This window comes from Ovis aries, chromosome 14, assembly GCF_016772045.2.
Source record: "Ovis aries strain OAR_USU_Benz2616 breed Rambouillet chromosome 14, ARS-UI_Ramb_v3.0, whole genome shotgun sequence".
Classification (NCBI taxonomy): Eukaryota; Metazoa; Chordata; class Mammalia; order Artiodactyla; family Bovidae; genus Ovis; species Ovis aries.
The window spans coordinates 49,929,695-49,957,358 of NC_056067.1; the positions used below are offsets into that span (position 1 = coordinate 49,929,695).

The window sequence follows — 27,664 nt, forward strand, 5'->3', positions numbered from 1 at the left end:
GTCTGGTGGGAAGTAGCTGATATGGGGGAGCACAGGGTCAGCTGTCAGTCACTGAATAAGATACGTGAGCATCTCCTGGTCCAGGGAAAGAGAGATAGGATCTACCAGAGATTACTCAGTTACTGAAGAATCTACCCTGGGAACCTCGGAATCTTTGCTCTGTAGACTGAGATTTTGGAAAACTTGATTGCTCTTTAGAGGAATTTGAGAGACTAGCAAATCTCTCATTCAAATCACTCATTCAACAAAATAATTATTGAGTACCTACTGTGTGCCAGACACTGGGGACACATCAGTGAACCAGACAGAAGTTCCTGCCTTCATGGAGAGCATATTCTGGAGAGGGAAGGCAGAATGAAAATGTGAATCAACATATAAGATACTTCAGGAGACTTCCCTGGTCATCCAGCGGCTAAGACTTCATACTCTGGAGCTGCACTGAGATCCCATGCCATGATCTTTGTTTTCTGAATGTTGAGCTTTAAGCCAACTTTTTCACTCTCCTCTTTCACTTGCATCAAGAGGCTGTTTAGTTCTTCACTTTCTGCCATAAGGGTGGTGTTATCTGCATATCTGAGGTTATTGATATTTCTCCCAGCAATCTTGATTCCAGCTTGTGCTTCTTCCAGCCCAGCCTTTCTCGTGATGTACTCTGCATAGAAGTTAAATAAGCAGGGTGACAATATGCAGCCTTGAGGTACTCCTTTTCCTGTTTGGAATCAGTCTGTTGTTCCATGTCCAGTTCTAACTGTTGCTTCCTGACCTGCATACAGATTTCTCAAGAGGCAGGTCAGGTGGTCAGGAGACCTGGTACAGCCAAATAAATAAATACTATTTTTTTGAAACAAAAGATGCTTCCAGGTAGTGATAAAAAGCTATGAAGACAATTTTGTGTATATTTAATAAACACATTCAAAACTGCCTCTATGCCAGACATTGTTATTGTAGGTGCTTAATCGCTCAGTCGTGTCTGACTCTTGGTGACCCTGTGGACTACAGCCCGCCAGGCTCCTCTGTCCATGCGGGAATTCTCCAGGCAAGAATACTGGAGTGGGTTGCCATGCCCTCCTCCAGGGGATCTTCTGACCCAGAGATCGAACCCCGGTCTCCCCTACTCCTAGTGGATTCTTTATTGTCTGAGCCACCAGGAAAGCCCATTGTAGAGGCTTAGAAAACATTACTTCATTTCATATTTATTAATTACCTTACTTTATAAATTATAGCAAGGTCTGGGGTGGGTTGGAGATGAAGGGAATTCTGCTTGTGTCATCTATGACAGTCTCTTCCAGAGAGGGCTGGCATTTAAGCTGAGAACAAAAGATGAGCCAGTCTCAATCTCTAGGCCAAGCATTTCAGGCAGAGAGCTAGTGCAAAGACCCTGAGGCCAGCTTGCTGTTTAAAACACTGAAAGAAGGCCAGTGCTCAGGATGAGTGGACCATTCTGAGCATAGAACAGAGTGGGCCCAGATGATGTCAAACAGCAGCCAGTGGACAGATCCCCCAAAAGGGCCCCATTGGCCATCACGAGGGACTTGAATTTAACTACCACGGTGGTGGAAAGTCTTGTCTTGAAATCTTGAGAATCTTTAGAATCTTATGAACTATAGGAATTTGCAGTCAAGTTCATCTTAAAACGTGATTAGACTCTTAGGCCTCTGCAATCTTGAAATTTCTATTCTAGGCCAGAGCCCTTTCTCTCAAAACATGGCTAGGACTTCCCTGGTGGTCCAATTGTTAAGAACCCACGCTTCCACTGTGGGTTTGGTCCCTGGTTCTGGGAAAGTTCCACATGCCAAGGTGCAGCAAAAAAAAAAAAAAAAAGGCCAAAATGTTCTCTACAGTCTCGATTCTAGCCTCTGACACCCAAAGGTGTCTCCTGAAATCAGAGAGAGATGGAAAGAGGCTGGCCTACACTTCGTTACAATGAAGCGGGTGTGAGTCCTTAAGTTTTTCCTTTGCCCCGTTCCAGAGGGTCCTGGGAGGTCCCAAGTCCAACGTCTGACCTGCCTGTCCACTTGGCTCTTCTTCTGGGATAGCTAACAGCTATCTTAAACTTCTCGGGAACAAAAGAGAATTCCTGATTTCCCCTCCCTCCAGTAAAACTTGCTTCACCAGTTTTCCACCTCTTTGTCCCTTCTATTTGTCTCCTTCCTCACCTCTATAAAAGGAAAGCATCATGTTTCCACTTGCTGAGGACAAAAACAAAGCATTAGGGAACACATTGGTTTCACTAGAAAATACATTTTTCTGGGTTGTCACATTCTGAGGTTGCTCACTGTCTTTGCAATAGACTCTGTCCCCTCTACTGCAACAGTCTTTTGGAATAAAAAGTCTCTCCTTACTCTCTAGAATTGTTAGTACATGACAGAATCAACCTGAATTCCTTTGCCTTCAAACCAACTGTGTCAGGAAACCCTGCAGACTCTACCTCCAAGTATTAATACATTCAAAATAAATCCATTTCTTTCTCTTCTCACTGGTAGCCACTCTGCTCCCTGCCATTAGCATCGCTTGCCTGGACCTTGATTGCACTGGGCTCCCAGCTTTTTCTTCCCCTGCTCCCCACTCCCCAACAGTCCCTTCTTCTAAAGGCAGACAGAAAGATCTTTTGAAATGCAAAAAGAGAGGAATTCCTTGGTGGTTACTATTCTGCACTTTTCACTGCGAGTGGCCTTGCAATGCAAGGGACACCGATTTGATCCCTGATCAGGGAAGAGCCCACTCACCGCAGAGCAACTAAGCCCGTGTGCCAAACTACAGAGCCAGCACCCTAGAGCCCACGAGCCTCAAATACCGAACACTTGTGCTGCAACTACTGAGTCCCGTGCACCCTGGAGCCCTTGCTCTGCAATAAAAGAAGCCATAAGAAGCCCACACACCACCACTAGAGAGTAGCACCGCTTCCCTGCAACTAGGGGGAAGCTAGAGAACAATAACAAAGACCCGCCACAGCCAAAAAGTAAAACAAATACATAAATCTTTTTTTAAGAAATAAGAAAAAAATGCAAAGAGAAAATGAATGTTTGAAGGGGTGATGGGAAGAGGCCTGGTAGTTTCTAGGATGATGGTAACTCTCTGTATCCCCATAGGATTTTGGGGTCACACGGAGGATGTACTCATGTGTGGAAATGTGTGCATTTCATTGTGTGTAGATTTACCTGGGAAGTGGCAAGGAATGACCTGTAAACCAATATTAACTCTAGCATGCTAGATGCATGCTAGTTATGATATGCATGCGGATGTGTTTAGAAGTGAAGGATACTGGTGTCTGCAACTGTCTTTGAAATGCATTAAAAAAGATGAATTGATGAGACATGATGAATAGATCCATAACAAAGGAAAGACAGTTGAAATGTTATCAGTGGAAGCTAGGTGGTGAATATACTGGTGTCTACTGTATGTTTTAAAGTTTTCCTAATAAAATGCTAGATGAAAATGCAAAGCAAACAGAGTAACTTCCTGCTAGAAACCCTTCCATTGCTTCCCCTTTCATTAGAAATAAAACACAAAATCTTTTCTGTGACGTCCCTGTCAACCTCAACATCCTCATCCCCTACATTCAATCTGTAATGCAACAGACATGTATTGAGCATCTACTGTATGCCAGGCGCTGCCCCAGGTGCTGGGGTACATCATGAATCTGACACTGTAACTGTGTTCTGCCTGGAGGAGCCCTTTCCCTTGGCCGGCCTCTGAGATTCCTTAAATTGTCTTAATTTGCAAGTTTCTTTACACAGGCGTAGGTGCTCTGAGAGGGCAAGGTTCTCTCTATTACTCATAGCTGCACTGGCAAAGTCTTATTTACAATCAGACTGCAGTAACAATTAGTCAGCACTTGTTTAATGTTCGTTATATAGGCACCTGGCCCTGTTTTAAACTATGTACACACATTACTGGTGGCTCAGATGGTAAAGAGTGCGGGACACTGGGTTCCATCCCTGGGTTAGGAGGATCCCCTGGAGAAGGAAATGGCAACCCACTCCAGTATTCTTGCCTGGAAAATCCCATGAACAGAGGAGCCTTGCAGGCTACAGTCCATGGGGTCAAAAAGAGTTGGACACAACTGAGCGACTTCACTTTCACTTTCTCACACACATACCTATCTTTTTATATTCTTTTATGTTTGGCCTCTTATTTGTGAGATTTTATTTCCCCGAATAGGGATTGAACAGGGGGCCCTTAGGAGTGAGAGCCCAGAGTCCTCACCACTGGACCACCAGGAATTCCCACATTTACCTATTTAATTCTAAAACAGATCCCCATTTTACAGATGAGTTAACAGAGTCACAGAGAAATTAGGCTGTGAACTCAAGTAGTCTGGCTTTAGACACCATGGTTCTAACCACTGTGCTATACTGTGAAGTGAATGAATGGTTTAGTCAATCATTCAGACTGGCCTGAGTTCAAATTCTAGTTGAGCCCCTTTGTTAGCTGTGTGGCCTAAGGCTCTCTGAACCTAGATTCTTTATTTTTTTGTTTGTTTTGTTAACTAATTAATTTTTATAGAAGTACGGTTGATTTACAGTGTCATGTTAATTTCAGGTATACAGCAGGGATTCAGTTACACATGCCCATTTACATACATATATATGTGTATAATTAATATATGTAGATATACATGTGTCTATATATACACATACATATTTATATATACATTACATATGTATATATAAATATATAATATATATATAGGTACACATGTATATGTATTTTCTTTTTCAGATTCTTCTCCATTACAGTTTATTACAAGATATTGAGCACAGTTCTAGGTGATATACAGTAGGTCCCTATTGGTTACATATTTTATATATATGTGTGTGTATGTGACTTGCTTCTTGGTAGGAAAGCTACGACAAACCTAGACAGTGTGTTGAAAATCAGAGACTTTACTCTGCCAACAAAGGTCCATGAAGTCAAGGCTATGATCTTCCCAGTGGTCACGTATCGTTGTGAGAGCTGGACTGTAAAGAAGGCAGAGAGCGGAAGAATTGATGCCTTCAAACTGTGGTGTTGGAGAAGACTCCTTCGAGTCCCTTGAACAGCAAGGAGATCGAACCAGTCAATCCTAAAGGAAACCAACCCTGAATATTCATTGGAAGGACTGATGCTGAAGCTGAAGCTCCAAAACTTTGGCCATCTGATGCAGAGAGCCAATTCATTAGAAAAGACCCTGATGCTGGTAAAGATTGAAGGCAGGAAGAGAAGCTGGGGCAGGGGATGAGATGGTTAGATAGTATCAGCAACTCAATGGACATGGGTTTGAGCAAACTCCAGGCGTGCTGCAGTCCTTGAGGTCACAAAGAGTTGGACCCGACTTAGCAACTGAACAACAACATATATATAAGTATATTGTGTGTGTGTGTGCGCACACGCGCGCACTTGCGCTGTGCTGTCTTAGTCGCTCAGTTGTGTCTGACTCTTTGCAACCCCGTGGACTGTAGCCCGTCAGGCTCCTCTGTCCATGGGATTTCTCAGGCAAGAATACTGGAGCGGGTTGCCATGCCCTCCTCCAAGGGGATCTTCCCGACCCAGGGATCGAACCCAGGTCTCCCTGAGCTCTCCTTGCAGGCGGATTATTTACTGTCTGAGCCACCAGGGAAGCCCAAATATATATGTACTTGTGTGTGTGTGTGTGTTTATATATATATATACTTTTTTTTTTTCCTTTTTCAGCTTCCTTTCCATTCAGTTCAGTTCAGTTCAGTTCAGTCGCTCAGTCATGTCCGACTCTTTGCGACCCCATGAACTGCAGCGCGCCAGGCCTCCCTGTCCATCACCAACTCCCGGAGTTCACTCAAACTCACGTCCATCGAGTGGGTGCTGCCATCCATTACAGGTTATTAAAAGATACTGAGCATAGTTCCCTGTGCTATACAGTGGGTCCTTGTTGATTATATATTTTATATATTGTTAAAGGTCCCGTTCCCCGTCTTAGTTCATGGTGAAGATGTAAGATGCTGGAGGAAACCGGCTCAGACCCACCACACAAGCCAGCACGCGAGCACAGACACTCAGATAACAGTGAGGAAGGAGGCAGGAGCTGGGGAGGGCGGCCCGGGGTCGCCGCCAGGCACTGGGGTGTGGCCTCCAGGAGGCGGCCAAAGTCTCCGGCTTGCAGGTTCCTCCCGTGGGTCCACGCCCTACCTGGGGCGCGGGGAGCGGTCTCCGCCCCCTCGAACCTGGGGGACCTAGGACCGTTGAGGAGTGTCTCCCCGACACCAGGCGGAGGCAGGCGTCTGGGAGAAAGAAATCCGGCGGCGGGGAGAGAATCCCGCCCGCACGCAACGGGAGAGGCTCCGGCCCCGCCTCCCTCGGGCGGATTCCGGCGGGGAGGGAGGGAGCCGCCCCGCACCCGCCCCCGACGGGCCGGGCCGCGTGGGGCTTCTGAGAACCGGAGAAGCCGCAGACCTGCAGAGATGGAGGCGGCAGGCACCTGGGCGCTGCTGCTGCTGCTTCTCCTCCTGGTGGTGACGCTGGTGCTGCCTGCGACCTGGGCCCGAGGCCACCTGCCCCCGGGGCCCACGCCTCTGCCGCTGCTGGGCAACCTGCTGCAACTCCGGCCGGGGGCGCTCTACCTGGGGCTCCTGCGGGTGAGCGGCCGCATGACGTCCCGGCTAGAGGAGAGGGGGTGAGAGGGGTGCCAGAGCCAAGAGACGCGAGGGGACCCCAAACCGGGAGACCACGCAGAGAGGCCCTTGAGTATCCTAGAGGATGCAGGCGAAGGGGCTACGGATTCCCCGGGATGGGGTGGGAGTAAGGGTCCCGGGCTGAGATAGTTGGGGGAGTGACGGTGAGAAAGGAGGCTAGGGTGGGGATGGCGCTAGGAGAGGCAGAGAATCCTGGAGAGGGTGTGAGGGGTCGGAAGCAAGATCCAGAGTGGCAGGGGTCCCGGGTTAGAGAGACTGGGAGAATCCTAGGAAGGTTGCAGCGGGGTGCAGGGAACCGGAGCTGAGACAAGAGATCTCAAGCAGAAGAGACCGTGGTGGCTTGTCCCACTGGGAGAGGTAGCGGGGAATCACAGGTGAGTCTCCTGAGGAGGGAGCAGAGAGTGAAAAGAAGGTGTTCCACCCCACCCCACCCCCCGCCCCTCACGCGGGGGAGTTGGAGGCTGGAGGATTCCAGGAATCTGTCTGCCGGGACTGATGGGGATACGGGCTGGAGACGGGTGGGGGGGAGGGGAGGGGAATACATGGAACTCAGCTAGGAGGGAGCCAGAAGCTCCTGGGAAGGAGAAAGGGGGGGAGAGAAAGAAGGCTGGGGTGGCCCCAACCTTTTCAGGGTGGGGGGGAAGTGAGGAAAGGCCAGAGGTTCCCCATTCTGGGGTCCTCCATACCTGCAAGGCCAGTATCCGTCTTGTTTGGAGAGAGAGAGTGCTGGTGCTTGGTGATATCTGCTCCCAGAATTTGAGGATTTAGCAGTGACTCAAAGGAGTGGTTAGTTTTTTGGGGGTGCGGGGATTAAGGAAGCCCACTGTTATCATCCGTGCCCATTTTTGCCGCTATGTGTCTGAGTTGTGGAAGTAATGGTGGGTCTTGGGTCTTCCTGGCGTCAGAAGTTAGGGCTCTGCAGAGTAAGGGGATGGGGACAAGAGAGTGTGTTGGGTGATGGAGTTTGGGGAAGGAGAGCTTTTGGGGGCGGGAGGCTGGGAGCCTGGTACAAAACAAGAACTGAATCTCCCAAAGGGACTATTTCCATTTGGGGTGAGGCAGAAGCAGAAGGGGTTCCTCTTAGGTGGTTCATCCAGAGACAAGGGGTCGAGATGGAGACACATAGACTTTGAGAGGCAGCAGCCTGCCCCACATCACTCATGCTTCTCCTCCCTGCTCCCAGCTGAGTAAGAAGTACGGACCAGTGTTCACCGTGTACCTGGGACCCTGGCGGCGCGTGGTGGTCCTGGTTGGGCATGAGGCTGTGCAGGAGGCCCTGGGAGGTCAGGCCGAGGAGTTCAGCGGGCGGGGGATGGTGGCAACGCTGGACAGGACCTTCGATAGCCACGGTGAGTCACCAGGGGAGCTGGAGGCTGCTGGGTCCCTTCACTCAGAGCCTGCCACCATTTATTGGCCTGTGGTCATCTGTGCGTGGTTCAGGGTCTCTGGGCCTCTGATTCCTCATTTGTAAAATGGGATGATAACAGTGCCTATTACCTAATGGTACTGAAGTTTGCTCAAAGTCAGCACTCACTAGTTATCTGGTTGTAGTAGTTATTACTGCTCCAGGGGAAGCCACAGGGTTGGGAGGAAAACGGAGAGCATTTGAGACACTGGGAATTAGTGGGCAAACTCTCAAAATGTACAAACGAGCCTCTGTGTTAAGATTGAAAGCAGGAGGCCAGTGCTGGGTGCTCCAGGGAACACAGCCGTGAGTAAACAGCCTCAGCCCTGCTCTCCCGGACCGCACAGGTCAGGAGCAGACAGACCTGTCGCCTGATAGTGACAGGCCAGAGAGGTCAGGGCTGGCCTGCGGGAAGCCCTGGGACTGATGGAATCGGAGGAGGCGCCTGGCCCAGCCTGTCCAGGAGGCCTTCCCGAAAGATGGGGAGAGTCTGAGCTGAGACTCATAGGATTAGGGGAACAGTGCTCCAGGCAGAGAGCCCAGCACCTACAAAAGCACGGAGGTGAGGTAAGCATGCGTTCATCGACTGACACCTTTTCATTACACCTGGCTGGGTACTGGGAACACAGCAGTAGCAAATGTAATGACATGTTTTACTGTGGAAGTGATGAGCTGTGTGAGATGGAGGGAGAGACTAGACTTCCAAAGCCAGGTGGCGCTAGTGGTAAAGAACCCCCCTGCCAATACAGGAGCCGCCAGAGACTCGGGTTCAATTCCTGGGTTGGGAAGATCCCCTGGCGGAGGAAATGGCAACCCAGTATTCTTGCCTGGAAAATAATTTCCTGGACAGAGGAGCCTGAAGGGCTACGGTCCATGGGGTTGCAAAGGGTCAAACATGACTGATCATGCATGCACTGTCCTGAAAGCAGGACAGAGGGGACCTTTACTGGCCACAGGAGCAGAGGGAGTTGAGGGGAGAATAGAAGGAGTCAGGGAAGGCTTCCTAGAGAGGGTGACATTTAAGCTGAGACCTCCAGGCTGAGTGGAGTTAGTTCAGTGAGGAGGAAGAGGTGAGTGGTCCAGACAGAGGGAACAGCAAGGGCAGAGGCAGAGGGGACATGCTGACACCTTTGAGGAAGTGAGAAAAGGCCAGTGTGAGTGCATGCGGAACAAAGCTGGAGACGTCTGCGGAGCCTGATCATGCAGAGCCTGAGTCAAGCCAGACTTTGGGTTTTCCTGGAAAAGAACAGAGTCAGAGTTGAAAAGGTCCTCTGGTTCCTGTGTGGGAGTCCAGAGAGGGGCTTGGCCTGGACCAGGGCTGGACCAGGGCTGGGGCCGTGGAGTGGGGAGGGGAGGTGGTCGGGAGAGGAACGCAGGACTCTGGGCAGGGAATGGGATGCTCGGTGGCTGAGCCAAGGAGAGATGCTGAGGCCAGTGTGGGGCCCAGTGGAGGGATGGGTGGGCAGGGGACATCCAGAAGGAGGCATCCAGGAGGCCACTGTGGGCTGGCATTCTACAAGTGGAAACAGCTCAGAGCAGGGAAGGGTGTGTCCAGAGCAAGTCTCCTGGATAAAGAGGAAAACAGTGCAATTCCTCCCTCCTGCCTCCCTGGACCCAGTGCCCGCGCATGCGTGCTAAGTCACTTCAGTCATGTCCGACTCTTTGGAACCCTATAGACTGTAGCCCGCCAGGCTCCTCTGTCCTCTGGCCATGGGATTCTCCAGGAAAGAATACTGGAGTGGATTGCCATTTCCTTCTCCAGGGGATCTTCCCAACCCCAACCCGCCTCTCTTTTATGTCCTGGATTGGCAGACAGGTTCTTTACCGCTAGGGCCAGCTGAGAAGACCTGCATAAATGTTAAGATAGATGGATAGAAGGGTGGGAGGGAGGGAGAAAGAGGAAGAGGAAGGAAGGATAAATGGATGGGTGGGTGAATAGAGGAATAAAAAGGTGGATAGAGAGAAGAAAGGAAGTCATCTTCATTCACCTCGGTGAACTATCCAGACACGAGTCTGGATAATTCCCGTTAATGACTCCCCAGGAGGTCAGCCTCTGACGCAGGGTTTGGCACTGATGGAGCACCTCCTGAGTCCTCCTCCCTGGACTAGGCTCATATGGACCCAGGACAGGGCACCTCCCTGGGAGGAAGGGAGGAGTCCTGGGGATCAGGGGGAGGACCGGTCCCTCCTTGAGCCTAGCTGTCTCTGCAGGGGTGTTCTTCTCCAACGGGGAGCGATGGAGGCAGCTGAGGAAGTTCACCACACTGGCCCTGCGGGACCTGGGCATGGGGAAGCGAGAAGGCGAGGAGCTGATCCAGGCGGAGGCCCGATGTCTGGTGGAGGCTCTCCAGGGGACAAAAGGTCAGCAGGGCCGCCGGACTATGGCAGGAACTTCGGGGCCAGGCTGGGGGCTCTGTTTACTCCACCTCTGTCTTCCTCCGCCTCCGTCCACCCTGCTATCTCCCTGAGAGCTGTCACGTCACTCTTTCTGCCTCTTCTTTTTCTCTGTGTGCTCAGTTGCTCAGTCATGTCAGACTCTTTGCGACCCCATGGACTGTAGCCCGCCAGACTCCTCCATCCATGGGATCCTCCAGGCAAGAATACTGGAGCAGGTTGCCACAGCCTAATAGATCTTCCGGACCCAGGGATCAAACCCACATCTCCTTCATCTCCCGCCCTGGAAGGTGGATTCTTTACCACTGGGCCACCTTTCTCTATTTTTCTGTTATTCTATCCTGTAAGTCTCTCTCTCTCTAACTCTCTCTCTCTTTTTCCCCTTGGCCAAGCCAAGCCAAGTGGCACGTGGGATCTAGTTCTCTGATTAGGGGTTGAACCCTCGCCCCCTGCAGTGAGAGTGCAGACTCTTAGCCCCTGGCCCCCCAGGGAAGTCCCATGTCTGACTCTCTTCCCCAGTCTGACTCTCAGCATCTCTCTTTCGCTGACTCTGCCTCCCTATCTCTCTCTGTCTCAGTCGGCTGTCTCTGTCTCCCTCTGTGCCTATTTCTGGTGGTGTCGGGCCCCTCTTCCATCTGCGGACCAGCTCTGCCCAAGCCAGTTCCACTCTGCCTGTCTCCATCACGGCCTCCCCACTGTGCCCCCTCCCCAGGACAGCTGTTTGACCCCTCCCTGCTGCTGGCCCAGGCCACCTGCAACATCATCTGCTCCCTCGTCTTCGACCTCCGCCTCCCCTACGACAGTGAGGAGTTCCAGGCCGTGGTCCGGGCGGCTGGCGGCATTGCTGTGGCTGTCAGCTCCCCGTGGGGCCAGGTGAGTGGCTGGGACCCCTCTCCGGCCACCTTCCCCAAAGGTCTTCCAGGTAACCCCAGAGCGCCCTGTCCACCTGCCCCTCTGCCCTGGTGCAGGGCCCCCGGGAAAACAGCTGTCGTTCTCCCTGCAGACCTACGAGATGTTCTCCCGGTTCCTACAGTGCCTCCCAGGCCCCCACACACAGCTCCTTGGCCACTTGGGCACCGTGGCCGCCTTCGCTGCCCAGCAGGTGGGGCAGCACGAGGGCAGCCTGGGCGCCGCAGGCCCTGCACGCGACCTCATGGACGCCTTCCTGCTGAAGATGGCAAAGGTGGGTAAGGTTGGGGTTGGGGGCCTCCTGGCCGGCCCCCACCCGGGTGGTGTAGCTGGGACGCTCTGTCAGCCTCCCTCTTTCTCTCTGCACGTCCCTCTGTGAATGCAGGGCTGAGTCCCTTGCATCTTGTCCTCCCTCCAACCTCAGCCCCCTGCCCAGGCCTCAAGCCCCTTGACCCGCTGCTGTCAACCCTCACTGTCACTTCCCCCCGCCCACACAGCACAGTTCCTATTAATTACAATGGTTTACTTATGAAACCTTGTGATTGCAAATTACACTAAGAAAGTCCTTTTTATTAATTAAGTGAGAACAACCAGCATATGGGAAATTTCACATTATGATGACCCCTGTGGAAATAACTAGTTTTTAATTGTACACACTTTGCAATTAAGGGAGATATTCAGGGCCACAGTCTTTGAATACATGCAGCCACCCTGTTCATGGAGAGAGAGGAATTTTTTTCTTAACTCTGTGGCCCTACTTTTTTATTTTTTGGCCATGCCACTCGGTTTGTGGGATCTTAGTTCTCTGACTGGGAATTGAACCCAGGCCCTCGGCAGTGAAAGTATGGAGCCGTAACCACTGAACTGCCAGGGAATTCCCATTTCCTTTCATTTTTTGAATTAAAAAGATTTAATTATATTTGAGATGAACAGATATTACTGTATATAAAATAGATAAACAAGGACCTACTGTATAGTACAGGGAAGTATATTTAATGTCTTATAATAACCCATAATGGAAGAGTTTGAAAAAGAATATATGTAGTATAATTCAGTTATGTGTGTATAACTGAATCTCTATACATTCTGTATACCATCTGTATAACTCTGCTGTATCTTGGAAACATCATAAATCAACCAGACTTCCGTAAAAAATTAAAATGTGAAAAATTCAGAAGTTCTCTGGTGGTCCAGTTGTTGGGACTCCACACTTTTGCTGCCAAGAGACTGAGTTCGATTCCTGGTCAGGGAACTAGGAGCCCACAAACTGTGGCATGGTCAAAAAAAAAAATGAAATATACAATTTAGTAGTGTTAGATATTAATTACATCATCACCACCCATCACCAAAACTCTTTTCAACCGCAAAACTGAAATTCTGTACTCGTTAAAAGACAGCTCCCCCTTCTTCCCTCCTCCAGCCCCCAGCCACCCCCTTCTACATTTTGTCTCTATGAATTTGACTACTCTAGGCACCTCATGTGTGTGTGTTAGTAGCTAAATTGTGTCCAAATCTTTGTGACCCCATGGACTATAGCCTGCAGGGCTCCTTTGTCCATGCAGTTCTCCAGACAAAAATACTGGAGTGGGTAGCCATTCCCTTCTCCAGGGGAGCTTCCTGACCCAGGGATCAGACCCAGGTCTCCTACATTGCAGGCGGATGATTTACCGTCTGAGCCACCAGTGTTTGTCCTTTTGTGGCTTATCTCATTTAGCATAATGTCCTCAGGATTCATTATCGCTCTACCTCGTGACAAGATTTCCCTCCTTATTAAGGCTGAATTGTATAAATATAGCACATTTTCTTTATCCATTCATCCATCAGTGGACACTTGGATTACTTCCACCTTTTGGCCAGTGTGTGAATAATGCTGCGATGAACATGAACATCCTGCTTTCTATTATTTTTCTTGCTTTCTACTCTTTTGAATAAATCCCCAGAAGTGGAATTGCTGGATCACATGGTAATCCTGTTTGTAGCTTTGGAGGTACAGCAGTCTATACCATTTACCATAATAGCTGCACCCTGCCCTTTTTGTGTGTGGCTGCACTGGGCCTTCATTGCTGCGCTTGAGCTTTCTCTAGTTGCGGTGAGCAGGGGCTACTTTTCTTTGTGGAACACGGGCTTCTCACTGCGGTGGCTTCTCTTGTTGTGGAGCACGGGCTTTAGGAGTGTGGGCTCAGTGGTTGTGGCGCACAGACTTCGTTGCCCTGCAGCATGTGGGATCTTCCCGGACCGGGGATCAAACCCATGTTTACCGAGTTGGCAGTCGGATTCTTAACCACCAGGCCACCAGGGAAGTCCCTGCTGCACCCTTTCATGTGTCCCCTTGGTGATAGGGGTTCCGGTTTCTCCACATCCTCATCAACACTTGTCATTTTCTGTTTGCATTTTTTTAATCGCAGCCACTCTTTCATTTTTAAACTATTTCAAGCCAACAGAAGTAATGTCAAGACCCGACTTGCCCATGCATCTTATTTAAACTCCCTGACAAAGCTTTTCACTTGCTGCCCTATACCCTAAACGTGGCTGTGCTGGATCTCTAATGCCCACAGCCTGCGTTGTCTGAGTCCCTCTGCTTGGTTTCTCCCAGGAGAAGCAAGACCCAAACACAGAATTCACCGCCAAGAACCTGCTGATGACGGTCGTGTATCTGCTGTTCGCCGGGACGGTGACCGTCAGCACCACGATCCGCTACACCCTGCTGCTCCTGCTGAAATACCCTCAGGTCCAAGGTAGGAGCCTTCTCCACCAGCCGGGCCCTGGGAACAGGAGGGAGGGCTCGAGAAGAAGAATGTTCAGGAGAGTGGGCAGTCTGAGCCAGAGCATGGAGATGAGAATGGGCCCAGACATCCAGGGTGTCTGAGGAGCGGGAAGTTTGGGGACTGCCGGCTGCAGCTTGAGGCACAGTGAAATGAGAAAGGAGGCAGGAGATGTCTCCGGCCTTGCTGCCTTGGTGGTACATTGTACGCCTCACCCTGAGCAGTGGGGAGCCATGGAGAGCTGTTGAGCAGGGGAGGGCAAGGTCAAATTAGCATTTTAGAAAAATGTTTTGGTCTGTCATGAAGAAGTAGGTTGTAGAGTGTGAAAGAGGACGCCAGGAAGTCAGGGTGGAGCCAGGGCAGGGACCTGGGTGGGAGAGAACAGGGCTGCGCCAGGCTGTGAGGAGGGAAGAGGGGGCCTGGTAGGCAGGTGGTAGAGGATGACAAGGGAGGGAGGCGTCCAGGGACAGGCCCAGGGCTCTGGCCAGGGGATGGGCGAGCCATGAGGCCACCCTGAGATGGGGGCAGAGGGATGAGGAGCTATTTCAGGGGAGACACTGAGGCCGTGAGTTCATGCTCAACTGCTCAGTCGTGCCCAACTCTTTGCAGACTGTAGCCCGCCAGGCTCCTCTGTCCATGGAACTTTCCAGGCAAGAATACTGGAACAGGTTGCCATTTCTTCTTCCAGGGGATCTTCCCAACACAGGGGTCGAACTTGAGCCTCCTACATTGACAGGCGGGTTCTTTGCCACCGAGCCACTGGGGAAGCCCCATTTGGAGACAGTTTGAGTGTGAGGAGCCTGGGACCACCAGGGGGAGGCATCCAACCCGGGTCAGAACTGAAGATAAAAAACAAACTGGGGTTATCAGAGCACAGGCAAGACCTGAAGCTGTGTTGGTGAGGGAAGGCTGGGAATGTGCCCCAAGGCACTGCAGCATTTCAGGGGCAGGCCACTCCATCAAATGCCATCGAGCCAGTGGGATGGGATGACAGGGAAGCTGGGACCTGGTGGCCTTGGTGGAATGGAGTCAGCTGCGATTTCAGCTCACCAGGCCTCAGTGTCCTTATCTGGGAAATGGGGCTACATAATGGCTACTCCCCCGCCACCGCAGGATTGTTGCGGGAATTGGAAGAAGAGAGACGTGATGCCCAGCACACAGGATGTCCGGGCTGTGGAAGGCCAGAGGACTCTCCCTTCGTGCCCGCCAGCCTCACCCCTAACCATAGCCGATCAAGAAGATGGGAGTTCCCTGGTGGTCCAGTGGTTAGGATGCCACACTTTCACTGCCAGGGGCTTGGGTTCAATCCCTGGTCTGGAAACTAAGATTTGGGCAGCACAGCTAAATAAATAAATAAATGTTTTAAGAAGAAGAAGAAGGTGAGATGTCCAAGGGGAGATCAAAGGACCCCGCCCAGACTTTGACCTCCAATTCTCCTCTTCTGGCATGCAGAGCGTGTGCAGGAGGAGCTGATGCGAGAGCTGGGGGCTGGCCAGGGGCCAAGCCTGGAGGACCGAGCCCGCCTCCCCTACACGGATGCAGTTTTGCACGAGGCGCAGCGGCTGCTGGCACTGGTACCCATGGGAATACCCCGTGCCCTCACCAAGACCACCCGCTTCCGGGGGTACACCCTGCCTCAGGTAGGTTTTCCGGTCAGCCAGATCCAGCGGCTCTCTCCCCCCCGAGCCTTGTCTCCGAGTCCCTTGCTGTCTTTGTTTCTGGATCTTGGTCTGTTTTCTGTGTCTTCGTCTTCCTCTTCTCTCTCTCTCCTCTCTGGATGACATCTCCCTCTTTCTGTCCTTGTCTCTGCACCTCTGTTTCCTTCTGTGTACATTTTCTCTTGCATTTTGACGCTGTCTCTGAGCCTGTTTGCCGGTGTGTCCAACGGATCCTAATTCTTTGTTGTTGAGCCGCTAAGTGGAGTCTGACTCTTTGCGACCCCACAAACTGCAGCCCACCAGGCTCCTCTGTGCCCCACTATTCTGCCTCCTTCCAGTTGTGGCTGAGACAATCAGATAAGGTGACAGGCAGGGAAGCAAGTTGAGAACTGAGGGCCAACGGAGACCTCTCCCCTCCACTCTCCCCATTCCCCTCCTCGCTGCAAAGGCTATCAGGCTCTCCTTCCCTCCACACCTACACACTCAGTTCCTGCCCCTTCATTCGAGAGCAACTCACAGCTAGCACCACCAGGGGGCGACATCTCCCTGGAAACCGCAAGTGCCTTTCCGGCAAGCTGCTCCTTGAGTTTGTTGTAGAATCCAACTCAAAGCAGTTAGAATCCAGTCCTGCTGTTTTCTAGCTGAGACCTGGAGCTAATCACTTCGCCCTCCATCTACTTCTCTACTAAATCGGAAACAATAATATTATCAATTTGAGATTGTAAGGAATCTGTGAAATGAGGCTTGTGAAATACCAAATGAGAGACTTCCCCAGTGGTTCAGTGGTTAAGACCCCCAAACTTCCAATGCAGGGGGCACAGGCTCAATCCCTGGTCGGGGAAGTAAGGTCCCACATGCCATGCGGCATGGCCAAAAAGAAAAACCCCAGAACACCAAATGAGCTGTGCAGGAAGTGGGGCTCCTACGTACCCCACAGCAGCAACTATTGGTAAAGCAGCGACCATTGCAGCTACAATAACCATACGATAATGGCAACAGCAGTTACAGGCATCAGTGATCAAGGGCCTGCTCTGTGCCAGATATTATTCTAAATGCTTTGCACGTATTACCTTATTTAACCTTCAGAGCAACACTATAGCTTTATCATGCCCACTTTACAGATGAGGAAACTGAGCCTTGAGAGGTTAGATTTGCCAAGCTCACCCAGCCTGCGAGCAATAGGGGTAGGATTTAAGCCCAGAGCCTATGCTTTAACCATTGCTATCTGTCTTTCTCTTTTTTTTAATCTCTTTTCTGAACAGCGACAGTATGACCTTCTCCTCAGTGCTCACTCAACCTTCCCAATTCAGAGCCCCAGTAGCCAGTGTCTTCAGTAAAGGAGGTCCCTCACTTCCTCCTCAGATTCCCGACCTTCGTTCACCCTCCACCATAGTCTTGGGAACATGGAGACTATGATCTCAGCTGAAGGGGCTGCCCCTCTCCCCAAACCCGAGCAGGGGGATGCCTTCATGGACAGCCCTCACCCACCCACCCTTCACCTTCAGAAGACCATAGTGGCAGAAAGCTGGACTCTGAGCTAAGAGGCTTAGGATAGCCACAGCTTAATCACAGCATACCCTCAAGGTATAATAACAAATGTAAAAATAATAAGCTCTGCCTAGCCATGTCCAGATGTTGCCTCAAGCAAGTTGCTTAAGATCGCTGAGCCTTTGTTTTCCCATCTTTTTTTTTTGGTTACGCAACTTGCAACTATTAATAGTTCCCTGACCAAGGATGGAACCCATGTCCCCTGCAGTTGAAGCACAGAGTCTTAGCCATTGGACTGCCAGGGAAGTCCCCCATCTCTAAAATAGGGATCATATTAGTAACTGTTCCCTGGACTTGTTAAATGAAGAAGGAAACGGCAACCCACTCCAGTACTCTTGCCGGGAAAATCCCATGGACAGAGGAGCCTGGCCGGCTATAGTCCATGGGGTCGCAAAGAGTCAGATACGCCTGAGCACTCATACATACCTGCAGCCTTGTTAAAAAGATTTAGTGAGTTTGTGTGTCTTTGTAAGTATAATATGTGTATATAGTATATGTGAGGTAATATATGTAACACTTAATAAGATGCCTGATCCGTAAAAGTACTCAGTGAACATGATGCCGCTATGTTTTGTGAGTCAGTTTCCCCAGACTCCAGACTGCTGTGCTCTGCCCTCAGGAACTGAAAACCTTGGGGGTGAGGGATATTTGTAGTTTGGGGTGTTTTTTATATTTTTTTATGTCCCCACTGTTTTCCAAGAGCTTAGGGGCCAGAATTTTGGAGGGAGGGCGGGGTTGGGGGGCGCTGTGCTGGGTCTTCGTTACCGCGTATAGACTTCTCTAGTTGCCCCTCAGCATGCAGGATCTTCATTCCCCAAGTGTTCCCTGAGTTGGAAAGCAGATTCTTAGCCACTGGGCCACCAGGGGAGTCTGGATATTTGTAGCTTTGTTATGACCTCCCCTGGTGGCTCAGATGGTAAAGAATCTGCCTGCAGTGCGGGAAATCCCTGGGTCAGGAAGATTCCCTTGGAGTAGGAAACGGCAACCCACTCCAGTATTCTTGCCTGGAGAATGCCATGGACGGCAGAACCTGGCGGGCTACAGTCTATGGGTTCGCAAAGAGTCGGACGTGGCTGAGTGACTACCACCACCACAGGGCACAGAGGTCTTCCCCCTTCTCGGCTCCGTCCTGCATGACCCCGCGGTCTTCAAAGAACCCGAGGAGTTCAACCCAGGCCGATTCCTGGATGCGGATGGGAAGTTCAAGAAGCACGAGGCATTCCTGCCCTTCTCCTTAGGTATCTTCTGGGGCCGCCCCTGCCCACTCACCGGTCCCCCTGTGCCTGGCGGGGAGGGTGGCTGACCCAGTGCCACCTCTCTCTTCCCTCCAGGTAAGCGCGTCTGCCTCGGGGAGGGCCTGGCTCGGACCGAACTCTTCCTCCTGTTCACCGCCATCCTGCAGGCCTTCTCGCTGGAGGGCCCATGCCCGCCGGGCGCCCTGAGCCTCCAGCCGGCCATCAGTGGCCTTTTCAACATCCCCCGAGCCTTCCAGCTGCGATTCCGGCCCCGCTGACCTCCATCCCACCGCCACCTGCTGTGTGGACTGGATGACAGCCTTGGAAGGGTGGCAGCCTCGACAGTGGGCATGGACATGGCTGTGTCTCCAGAGTCATGCGTCTAGGGCAGCCTCATTCACATGTGTAGGTGAATATTCACACATGTGTGTTCAGCCTCCACATCCGCAGGGTTATCAGCACCCGGACACACCCACGAGAACCATAAGGTAACTGCGCCACACTGCTTTCTAAAGACAGAAATTCAGCCCATCTGAAATCACAACCACATACCCAGATAACCCACCAACTCAACACACAGCACAACCACCCTGGACTCCCAGCCCACACATGGGCATTCAGCTGCTGCTGTTACAATTCACGGAGATGGCCACAGTGTTTATGGCCCACATGCCCTCTGAGTGCATCAAATTTACTGGTGCCACCGTCTCTGGGAGCCTGGAGCAGAGACCCCAGGCTGGGTCACATCACCACACACATGTCCTCAGAGAGGTATGTCCCTTGGTGACCCTACTGCGATCCAGGTATAAGACTGTTGCCATCCACAGGCCCCCAGCTGTCAAAGGACACAGCCAGCCCACGTGTGTGTGGCACCACCTGACTGCTGGATATCTCCCTGCTAAGACACAACACAGCCTCGAGGGCCACCTTCAGCCAAGGGCATTCCCTTTGCAGGTACCCTGATCCTCAGATGCCCCCAAATACAGACATACCCCAGTGGACAATTGTGCACACAAGCCTGGGAACCAGGTAAAGTTGGACACACGTGGACCCCCAGGCCAGGGTAGCGTGCGCCCGCACACACACACACATACACACACCAGCTTATATCAGGGATTGAACCCATGTCTCTTACGTCTCTTGCATGGGCAGGTAGGTTCTTTGCCACTGAGCCTCCAGGGAAGCCCTAGCCTCTCAGGCTCGCCCCTCGCCCCCACCAGCACATGCACTGACCCACCGCCCTGACTGTGTCACAGCCCCAGCTAGACCCCATGGAAGGAGCCAGATTCCAGTTCACTGTGTCAGGGAAGAGGCCAGTTCTGACGTCCTTGCCACTTGGAAGGTCCCCATTTTGCAATAAAAGTTTGTTTCTGGCCCCGAGGCTGGGCCTACTCTGAGTGTGACAGTGTCCATCATTGTGAGTAAGGGGTGGGGACGGTGGTCCACCCCTCCCTCGAGGCTAGGCGGGAACTGAAAAACATGGCCCCCGCCTACCCTGGCTGTTGACATCAGTAGCAGATGTGTGGCGGGGAGGGGAGCTGTCCTAGGCCTCACTTCCGGTGAGGCTGGTTGGGGGAGGGGCAGGACTAGGGGGCGGGGGCTTGGGGCGGTGGGGGGACCTCAGTTTGGGACAGCCTGAAGGTGACCGCCCAGCACCCTGGGCACCCTCCCAAACTGAAAGCAGATGCTGAAACACAAACCTTCACTCTGGCCTCTCCTGCCACACTTTCCCTCCCTTCTCTTCACAAGGAAGCCAGAAGCACCTTTTTATTTGTCAACTATCCGGTAAGGAAGTTTTCAAATATACGGTAGTAGAGAGAATAGGGCAGTGGGCCCATGACCCGGCCTCATTCGATAAGCCATCAGCTTTCTGCTGATTTTATTTCATCAGTCGTTCTCTTGCGATGATTTTAAAGCCAGTCTCAGAAAATAATTGAATACACATTCCTAATAGGAACAGACATTCCCCCCGCCAACATTTTTTTCCCTTTCTTATTTTCTTTTATAAAGTCAATATGTTGGACCTGACGATTTTTTTTCTTTTAAAATATTCGTTTATTTATATATTTATGGCTGTGTTGGGTCTTAGTTCCGGCCCTCCAGATCTTCACTGCAGCATGCGGGCTTCTCTGTAGTTGTGGCTCACAGGCTCAGTAGTTGAGCCTAGTTGCCCCGTGGCATGTAGGATCTTATTTCCCTGACCAGGGATCGAACCCGAGTGCCCTGTATTGCAAGTCAAATTCTTAACCACTGGGCCCACCAGGGAAGTCCCCCTTCTCCTGCAACATTTTGTTATGACAATTTTCAAAAATGCAGCAAAGTTGAAGGGATTATTCGGGAACATCCATGGGACACCACCTACATTCTCCCACCTTGGTTGCTCTGCTTCATCAGTACATTTCTATCCACCTGCCCATCCAACTCTTTATTTTTTGTTAAGGCATTTTAAAACAAATTTCAAAGACTTCCCTGGCAGTCCAGTGGTTAGGACTCCACCTTTCCACTGCTGAGGGTGAGGTGGAGGGAACAGGTTCAGTACCTGGTTAGGATACTAAGATTCCACATGCCATTCGGCACAGCCAAAACAAACAAAAGATTGCAGATATTGGCCTCTGAAAGCTTCAGCAGTGCACAGATTGTTGGCTAAACGTGTTTGGTCGTTTGTTTTTTTTTTTTTAATTTTCCATGATGTCGTCACTATCTTTTGGCTTAAGTTCTACAAAGGTAGCACAGAACAGTGATATGATACAAAATAGAAAGACGAGACTGGGTCACATCTTAACTTTGCCACTTTCTAGTTAATGATGCCTTCACTGAGGGTTGAGCATCTAAAAGACACGCAATTTAACATGCTCCCAGAGTAGAGGGCATCAGTTTGATCCCCGGCCAGGGAGCTAAGATCTCACATGGCGCATGGCATGGCCAAAGAAATAATTTAAAAAGAAAACAATAAAATATTTACTTAATTTAAGAGAAGGGATGCGAAAAATTCTGGAACTTCACAGGCACCAGAATATATGTTACATTCTTGGATTTATTATTATTGCTACTTTTTATGTCCTGGACAGAAGAGCCTGGTGGGCCACAGTCCACAGAGTCCCAACATTTAGACACGACTTATCGACTGAATACTCAATTTTTATGTCAGGAGGATACGAAAAGGAATGAATGAGGTTTGAGGTTTGCTCTTTTTATTTAAATTAAGGCAGTGGGGATGTCCTTGGTGGTCTAGTGACTAAGACTCCGTGCTCCCAATGCAAGGGGCCTGGGTTCGGTCTCTACTCAGGGGACTAAGTTCCCACATGCCGTAAGGTGCCACCTAATTAATTAATTAAGGCACCAACTAGCTTTCCTTTGCTAGTTCACATTCAGGAAAATTTGGAATCAGAAATACCTGCAAAGTCATTTATTTATGGAAGGATGGACCTTGTACTACATTAATATGAAAGTTGACATATTAGAATGATTGCAGTAGCAAGCAAAGAAGAACATAAACTCAGAATGGCTCAACAATAATTATCGGACCCCAAAGTAAAAGTATTTACAATTAGTGTGGTCTTCAGTTTTTTTGGGGGGGAGTGGGTAAAATATATCCATTTATCATTTTCACCACTTGTAAGTGTATTAAATACTTTCACAATGTATAACCATCACACTATCTATACACAAAACTTTCATTATCCCCAGCAAAGGCTCCTAACTTATTAAAACAACTCCACCTTTAAAATCTATTCTTTTTTTTTTTTTTTTTGCCATGTGTCTCTCGGGATCTTAGTTCCCCAACTGAACCCATGCCCTCAGCACTGAAAGCTTGGAGTCCTAACAACTCAACTGTCAGGGAATTCCCTAAAAGCCACTTTTTAGAAGTCACAACTCTGGGGTTTCCCTGGTGGCTCAGTGGTAAAGAATCCGCCTGCCAAAGTAAGAAGCACGGGTTGGATCCCTGATCCAGGAGGATCCCACATGCCACAGAGGAGCTGAGCCGTGCCCCACAACTGCTGAGCCTGTGCTCTAGAGCTTGGGAGCCACAACTCCCGGACCTGAGTGCCCCAGAGCCTGTGCTCCACAACAGGAGAGGCCGCTGCCATCAGAAGCCCGCGGCCTGCAACTCAAGAGTATAGCCTCTGCTCACTGAAACTAGAGAAAAGGCTGCATAGCAACAAAGACCCAGCACAGCCAAAAACAAACAAAATGATTTTTAAAAAGTCACAACCACATCCACATCTTCACACCTATCACAGTTAGCTCTTTCGCAGTTAGTGTTCATCTTTCCCCGAAGTTTCCAGAAATGTACTTTGTGATCGTATTTACTCAAATCAGCACTCAAAGGCTCACCACGCAGTGCCTTCATTGGGATGCTGTACTCAGTCACTCAGTCATGTCTAACTCTGCAACCCCGTGGACAGTAGTCCACCAGGCTCCTCTGTCCATGGGATTTCCCAGGCAAGAACACTGGAGTGGGTTACCATTTCCTTCTCCAGGGGATCTTCCCAACCCAGGGATTGAACCCACATCTCCTGCATTGGCAGGTGGATTCTTTACCTCTGCTCCAGCAGGGAAATCTTCTAAGCTGTAATCATTCCCCAATCTTTTGAATCCTACTTATTTTTTTAAATTCTTATTGAAATATAGTTGATTTACAATGTTGTATTAATTTCAGATGTACAACGCAGTGATTCACTTATACATCTACATAATTATATAATTCTTTTTTATATTCCCTTCTATTATAGGTTATTATAATGTATCAAGTATAGTTCCCTGTGCTATATGGTAGATGCTTGTTATCTATTTTATATATAGCCAGGTATATATTTTAATCCCAGACTGTTAATTTATCCCTCCCCCTTTTCTCCTCTGGTAATGCCACTAATTTCTTGAAGAAACTGGGTCACATCCCTCATTTGGCTGATGGCTTCTTGGGGGTGAAGATGTCTACTCAAGAAGATGTCTTTCCATTGCCAGGAATTCCCTGTAAACTGGGAGTTAGACCAGATGCGGGCTTATTCTGGCAAGAGCTCCTCGCTAGGGAGTGCTGGGTCCCTTGCCAGCATCAATAATAAACTGTCCCATGTAGTGTGTCCAGGTCTTGATGCCCCTGTTAGAAAGTTTCCCATCACCCTTTCACTTACTGGTCTCAGTAGAGCCATATTTATGTATTTACAGCTGTCCTGGGTCTTCACTCCTGCAAAGGCTACTTTCCAGTTGCTGTGCATGGGCCTCTCATCGAAGTGGCTTCTCTTATTGTGGTTGCTGGGCTCTAGAACATGGGCTTGATAGTTGTGGTGCCCACAGGCTGAGTAGCTCTGCAGCGTGTGGGATCTTCCCAGACCAGGGGTCACACCTGTGTCCCCTGCACTGGCAGGCGGATTCTTTACCACTGAGCCCCCGGGAAGCCCGAGATCTTTGAAAACCAAATCAAATCAGGTCACTCCCCTAATCAAACACTTGTGCGCTGTTGGTGGGAATGTAAATTAGTGCAGCCACCATGGAGAACAGCTTGGAGGCTCCTCAAAAACTTAAAAATGAAATTGTTACACAGGATCCAGCCCCATCCCACTTCTTGGTATATATCTAAAGGAAACAAAATCAGCGTCTCAAGAGATACCTGCACCCCTGTGTCCACGGCAGCATTATTCACCATAGCCAAGGCACAGAAACAAATCTGTGTCAGCAGATGAGTGGATAAAGAAACATAGGAACATCCCTTGTGGTCCAGTGGTTACGACTCTGCGCTTCCACTGCAGGGAGCAAGGGTTCAATCCCTAGTCAAGGAAGTTTCACACACGGTGATGCAGCCAAAAAAAAAAAAGAAAAGAAAGGGAAAGGGAAAGTGACATAGATAAGTAGCAGAATATTGTTCAGCCGTAAGAAAGACGGAAATTCTGCCATTTCTGACAAGCATGGATGGACCTGGTAGACATTATCTGAGTGCAATTAAGTCAGACAAACTGTAGTATGATCGCTTATATGGGGAAGCTAAAAAAAACTGAAAAATCACGAAACAGAGAGGGATATAACGTAGTAGGTGCCTGGTAATCATGGTTAATGATACTGTACTATACATATGAAGGTTGCTAAGAGAGTAGATTATTTTAAAATTATGTATTTATTTAAACTGGGGCATGTGGGATCTTTAGATACAGCATATGGGATCTAGTTCCCTGACCAGGGACTGAAACCCCCTCCCCTGCCCGCCCCCTCCCCCCATAATTGGCAACATGGAGTCCTAGCTACTGAACCACCAGGGAAGTTCCAAAAAGAGATTTCTTTTTTTTTTTTTTTTAATCTGCCATGCAACTCAGCGTGCAAGATCTTAGTTCCCTGACCAGGAATTGAACCTAGTCCCCCTGCGGTGGAAGCAGAGTCTTAACCACTGGACCACCAGGAAAGACCCCTGAAAGTAGATCCTAAACATTCTGTTAACAACACCAACAAAAAACTGTCACTGTGTAGTAATGGAGGTTAAACGAGACTTACGATGGTGATCATTTCACAATATATACAAATACTGAATGTCTGTGTACATCAGAAACTAATGTAATGTTGTATATCAATTATCTCTCAATTAATAATTAATGGGGGCTTCCCTGGTAGCTCAATCAGTAAAGAAACTGCCTGCAGTGCAGAAGACCCAGGTTTGATCCCTGGGTCAGGAAGATCCCCTGGTGAAGGAAATAGCAACCCACTCCAGGATTCTTGCCTGGAAAATCCTAGAAACAGAGGAGCCTAGTGGGCTACAGTCCATGGGGTCACGAGAATTGGAACAATTTAGAGACTGAACCACCACCTATAATTAATTAATTAAATGAAAAAGTAAAAGAATGGTGGTTGCCAGGGACTGGGTGAGAAATGGGGAGATTTTGGTCAAGGGTGCAGAGTTCCATTTACAAAATAAATAAACTCTGGGATCTAATGTACAACCTGGGGAACATAGCTAATACTGTGTTGCATGCTTATTGATTGATTGGCTGTGCTGGGTTTCTGTTGCTGCACCTGGGCTTTCTCTAGTTGCATATATCGGGAGCTACTCTCTAGAAGCTCTGACTTCTCATTGTTGTGGCTTCTTTGGTTGCCGAGCGCGGACTCTAGGGCACATGGGCTCAGTAGTTGTGGTGCAAAGACTACTAGCTCCGAGGCATGTGGAATCTTCCAGGACCAGGGATCGAACCAGTGTCCCGTGCATTGCAAGGCAGATACCTAACCACTGCTCCACCAAGGAAGCCCCTGTATTGTATACTTGAAATTTACGAAGAAAGTAGATCGTAAATATCCTCACCATCCACACCAAAAAAAAATGGTAACTATGTGAGGCAATGGATGGGTTAACTAAATATATTGTGGTAACCACTCCACAATATATACATGTAGTGAACCATGTCGTACCCCTTAACTAGTTTACACACTTTTGTCCATTGTGTGTGTTAGTCACTTAGTCGTGTCCGACTCTTTGCGACCCCATGAACTGTAGCCCGCCAGGCTTCTCTGTCCATGGAATTCTCCAGGCAACAATACTGGAGTGGATTGCCATTCCCTTCTCCAGAGGAGCTTCCCGACCCAGGGATTGAACCCTGGTCTCCTGTATCGCAGGCAGATTCTTTACCACTTGAGCTACAGGGAAGTCCTTTATACATTTGTCCATTATACATTGATAAAGCTGGGTAGAGAAAATAGCCCCCTAGTGCAGTCTATCATATTTAGAACAAAAGCCCAAAGTCTTCCTTGCCAGGCTGACAATGACCTCACCGCCTCCATGACCCCCATCCATTCCTGCCACACAGGTCTCCTCCTTGGAGTTCTCCACAAGCCGGCCTCCAGGCCTGTGCAGGGGCTGTTCCCTCTGCCTAGAATGCCCTTCCTTACATGACTCACTCACTTGCTAATTTACTTCGACCTTGATGGCAACGTCAGAGAGGCCTTCCCTGACCACCTTCCCTAAAACAGCACTCTCCACCCCCTTGATCTCCCTCCCCTTGATGTATTTGTCGTCACTGCCCATGACGCATCCTGATAAATGTCTCTCTGGGAGGCTCAGTAGTTGTAGCACTCAGGCTTAGTTGCCCCACAGCACGTGGGAACCTTCGTTTCTCTACCAGGGATCAAACCCATTGATCCCCCGCATTGAAAGGCAGATTCTTAACCACTCGGGACCACGAGGGAAATCCCGAGCAAATAGTTTTTGAGAGAACGAATACAGATTCGACTTGGCCATGCACACAGCAGGCCCATTAGGTGCGTACGGACCCCCAACATGTTCAAGCAAGCGGGCAGATCGTTGCAAATATTTGCATCCCCCCCACAATGCCACAATAATTAATTGACCCCTTTATGAAAGGTTTTTTACAGGGTGGTGGGGACAGAGTGATGACTAAGACATACCCAATGCCTGCTCCCTTAGAGCCCACAGACCAGCAGGAGAAGGAAGATACAAGACACACAGTTGCTGCAATAAATAGGCCTGAAAACTCAAGCAGCATCACCAGAGAAAAGGACAAGGGCTTCCCTGGTGGTCCAGTGGCCAAGACTCTGCTCTTCCAATGCAGGGGGCCCAGGTTCGATCCCTGCTCTGGGAACTAGATCCCACGTGCCACAGCTGAGAGTTCTCATGCCACAACTAAAGATACCACATAAAGATCTGGTGCAGCCAAATAAGCAAATAAATATATTTGTTAAAAAAAGAAAAATATTAAATAAGTATATATAGAGAGAGAGAGAAAAAAAAAAAAGAAAAGAAAAGGACAAAGTGTTGGGAGTGAATAACATGGGGACCTAGAGTTGACTGGGAAGTACCAGGCAGTGATGCCATGGAAAGGGGGCAATTGAGATGGGGCTGAGGGGTTGGGGACAAAGGGCTACAGGAGGAGGCCGGAGACCTATGAGCAAGAGAAAGGAGCCAAGTGGTGGACATCAGAGGGCACGAGGCAAGCAGTTTAGGGGTTTTTCATGGAAGATTTGGGACAAAGGAGGAAATGGTTTGATTTGGGATTGAGAGACAGTCTTTTTATCTGTCTTTGTTTTTTTCAATATCTATTTATTTGGCTGCTCCGAGTCTTAGTTGAGGCATGTGGGATCTAGTTCCCTGGGCAGGGATGGAATCCGGGCTCTC

The 27,664-nt window shown here is 49.7% G+C and overlaps 1 protein-coding gene and 1 non-coding gene across 2 annotated transcripts; both read left to right on the forward strand.

Moving 5' to 3' along the window:
* The first annotated feature begins 6,412 nt into the window (after window positions 1-6,412).
* Window positions 6,413-19,955, forward strand: LOC101122545 (cytochrome P450 2S1). Its single transcript, XM_027978340.2, has 9 exons — window positions 6,413-6,590; window positions 7,831-7,996; window positions 10,264-10,413; window positions 11,159-11,319; window positions 11,450-11,629; window positions 13,949-14,090; window positions 15,570-15,757; window positions 18,420-18,561; window positions 18,655-19,955. The coding sequence occupies exons 1-9, from the start codon at window positions 6,417-6,419 to the stop codon at window positions 18,834-18,836; spliced, it is 1,485 nt and encodes a 494-aa protein (XP_027834141.2). The 5' UTR covers window positions 6,413-6,416; the 3' UTR covers window positions 18,837-19,955.
* A 7,103-nt stretch (window positions 19,956-27,058) lies between these two features.
* On the forward strand, window positions 27,059-27,131 carry TRNAG-UCC (transfer RNA glycine (anticodon UCC)). The gene has a single exon. It is a non-coding gene; the product is annotated as a tRNA-Gly (tRNA).
* The last annotated feature ends 533 nt before the right edge of the window (window positions 27,132-27,664 follow it).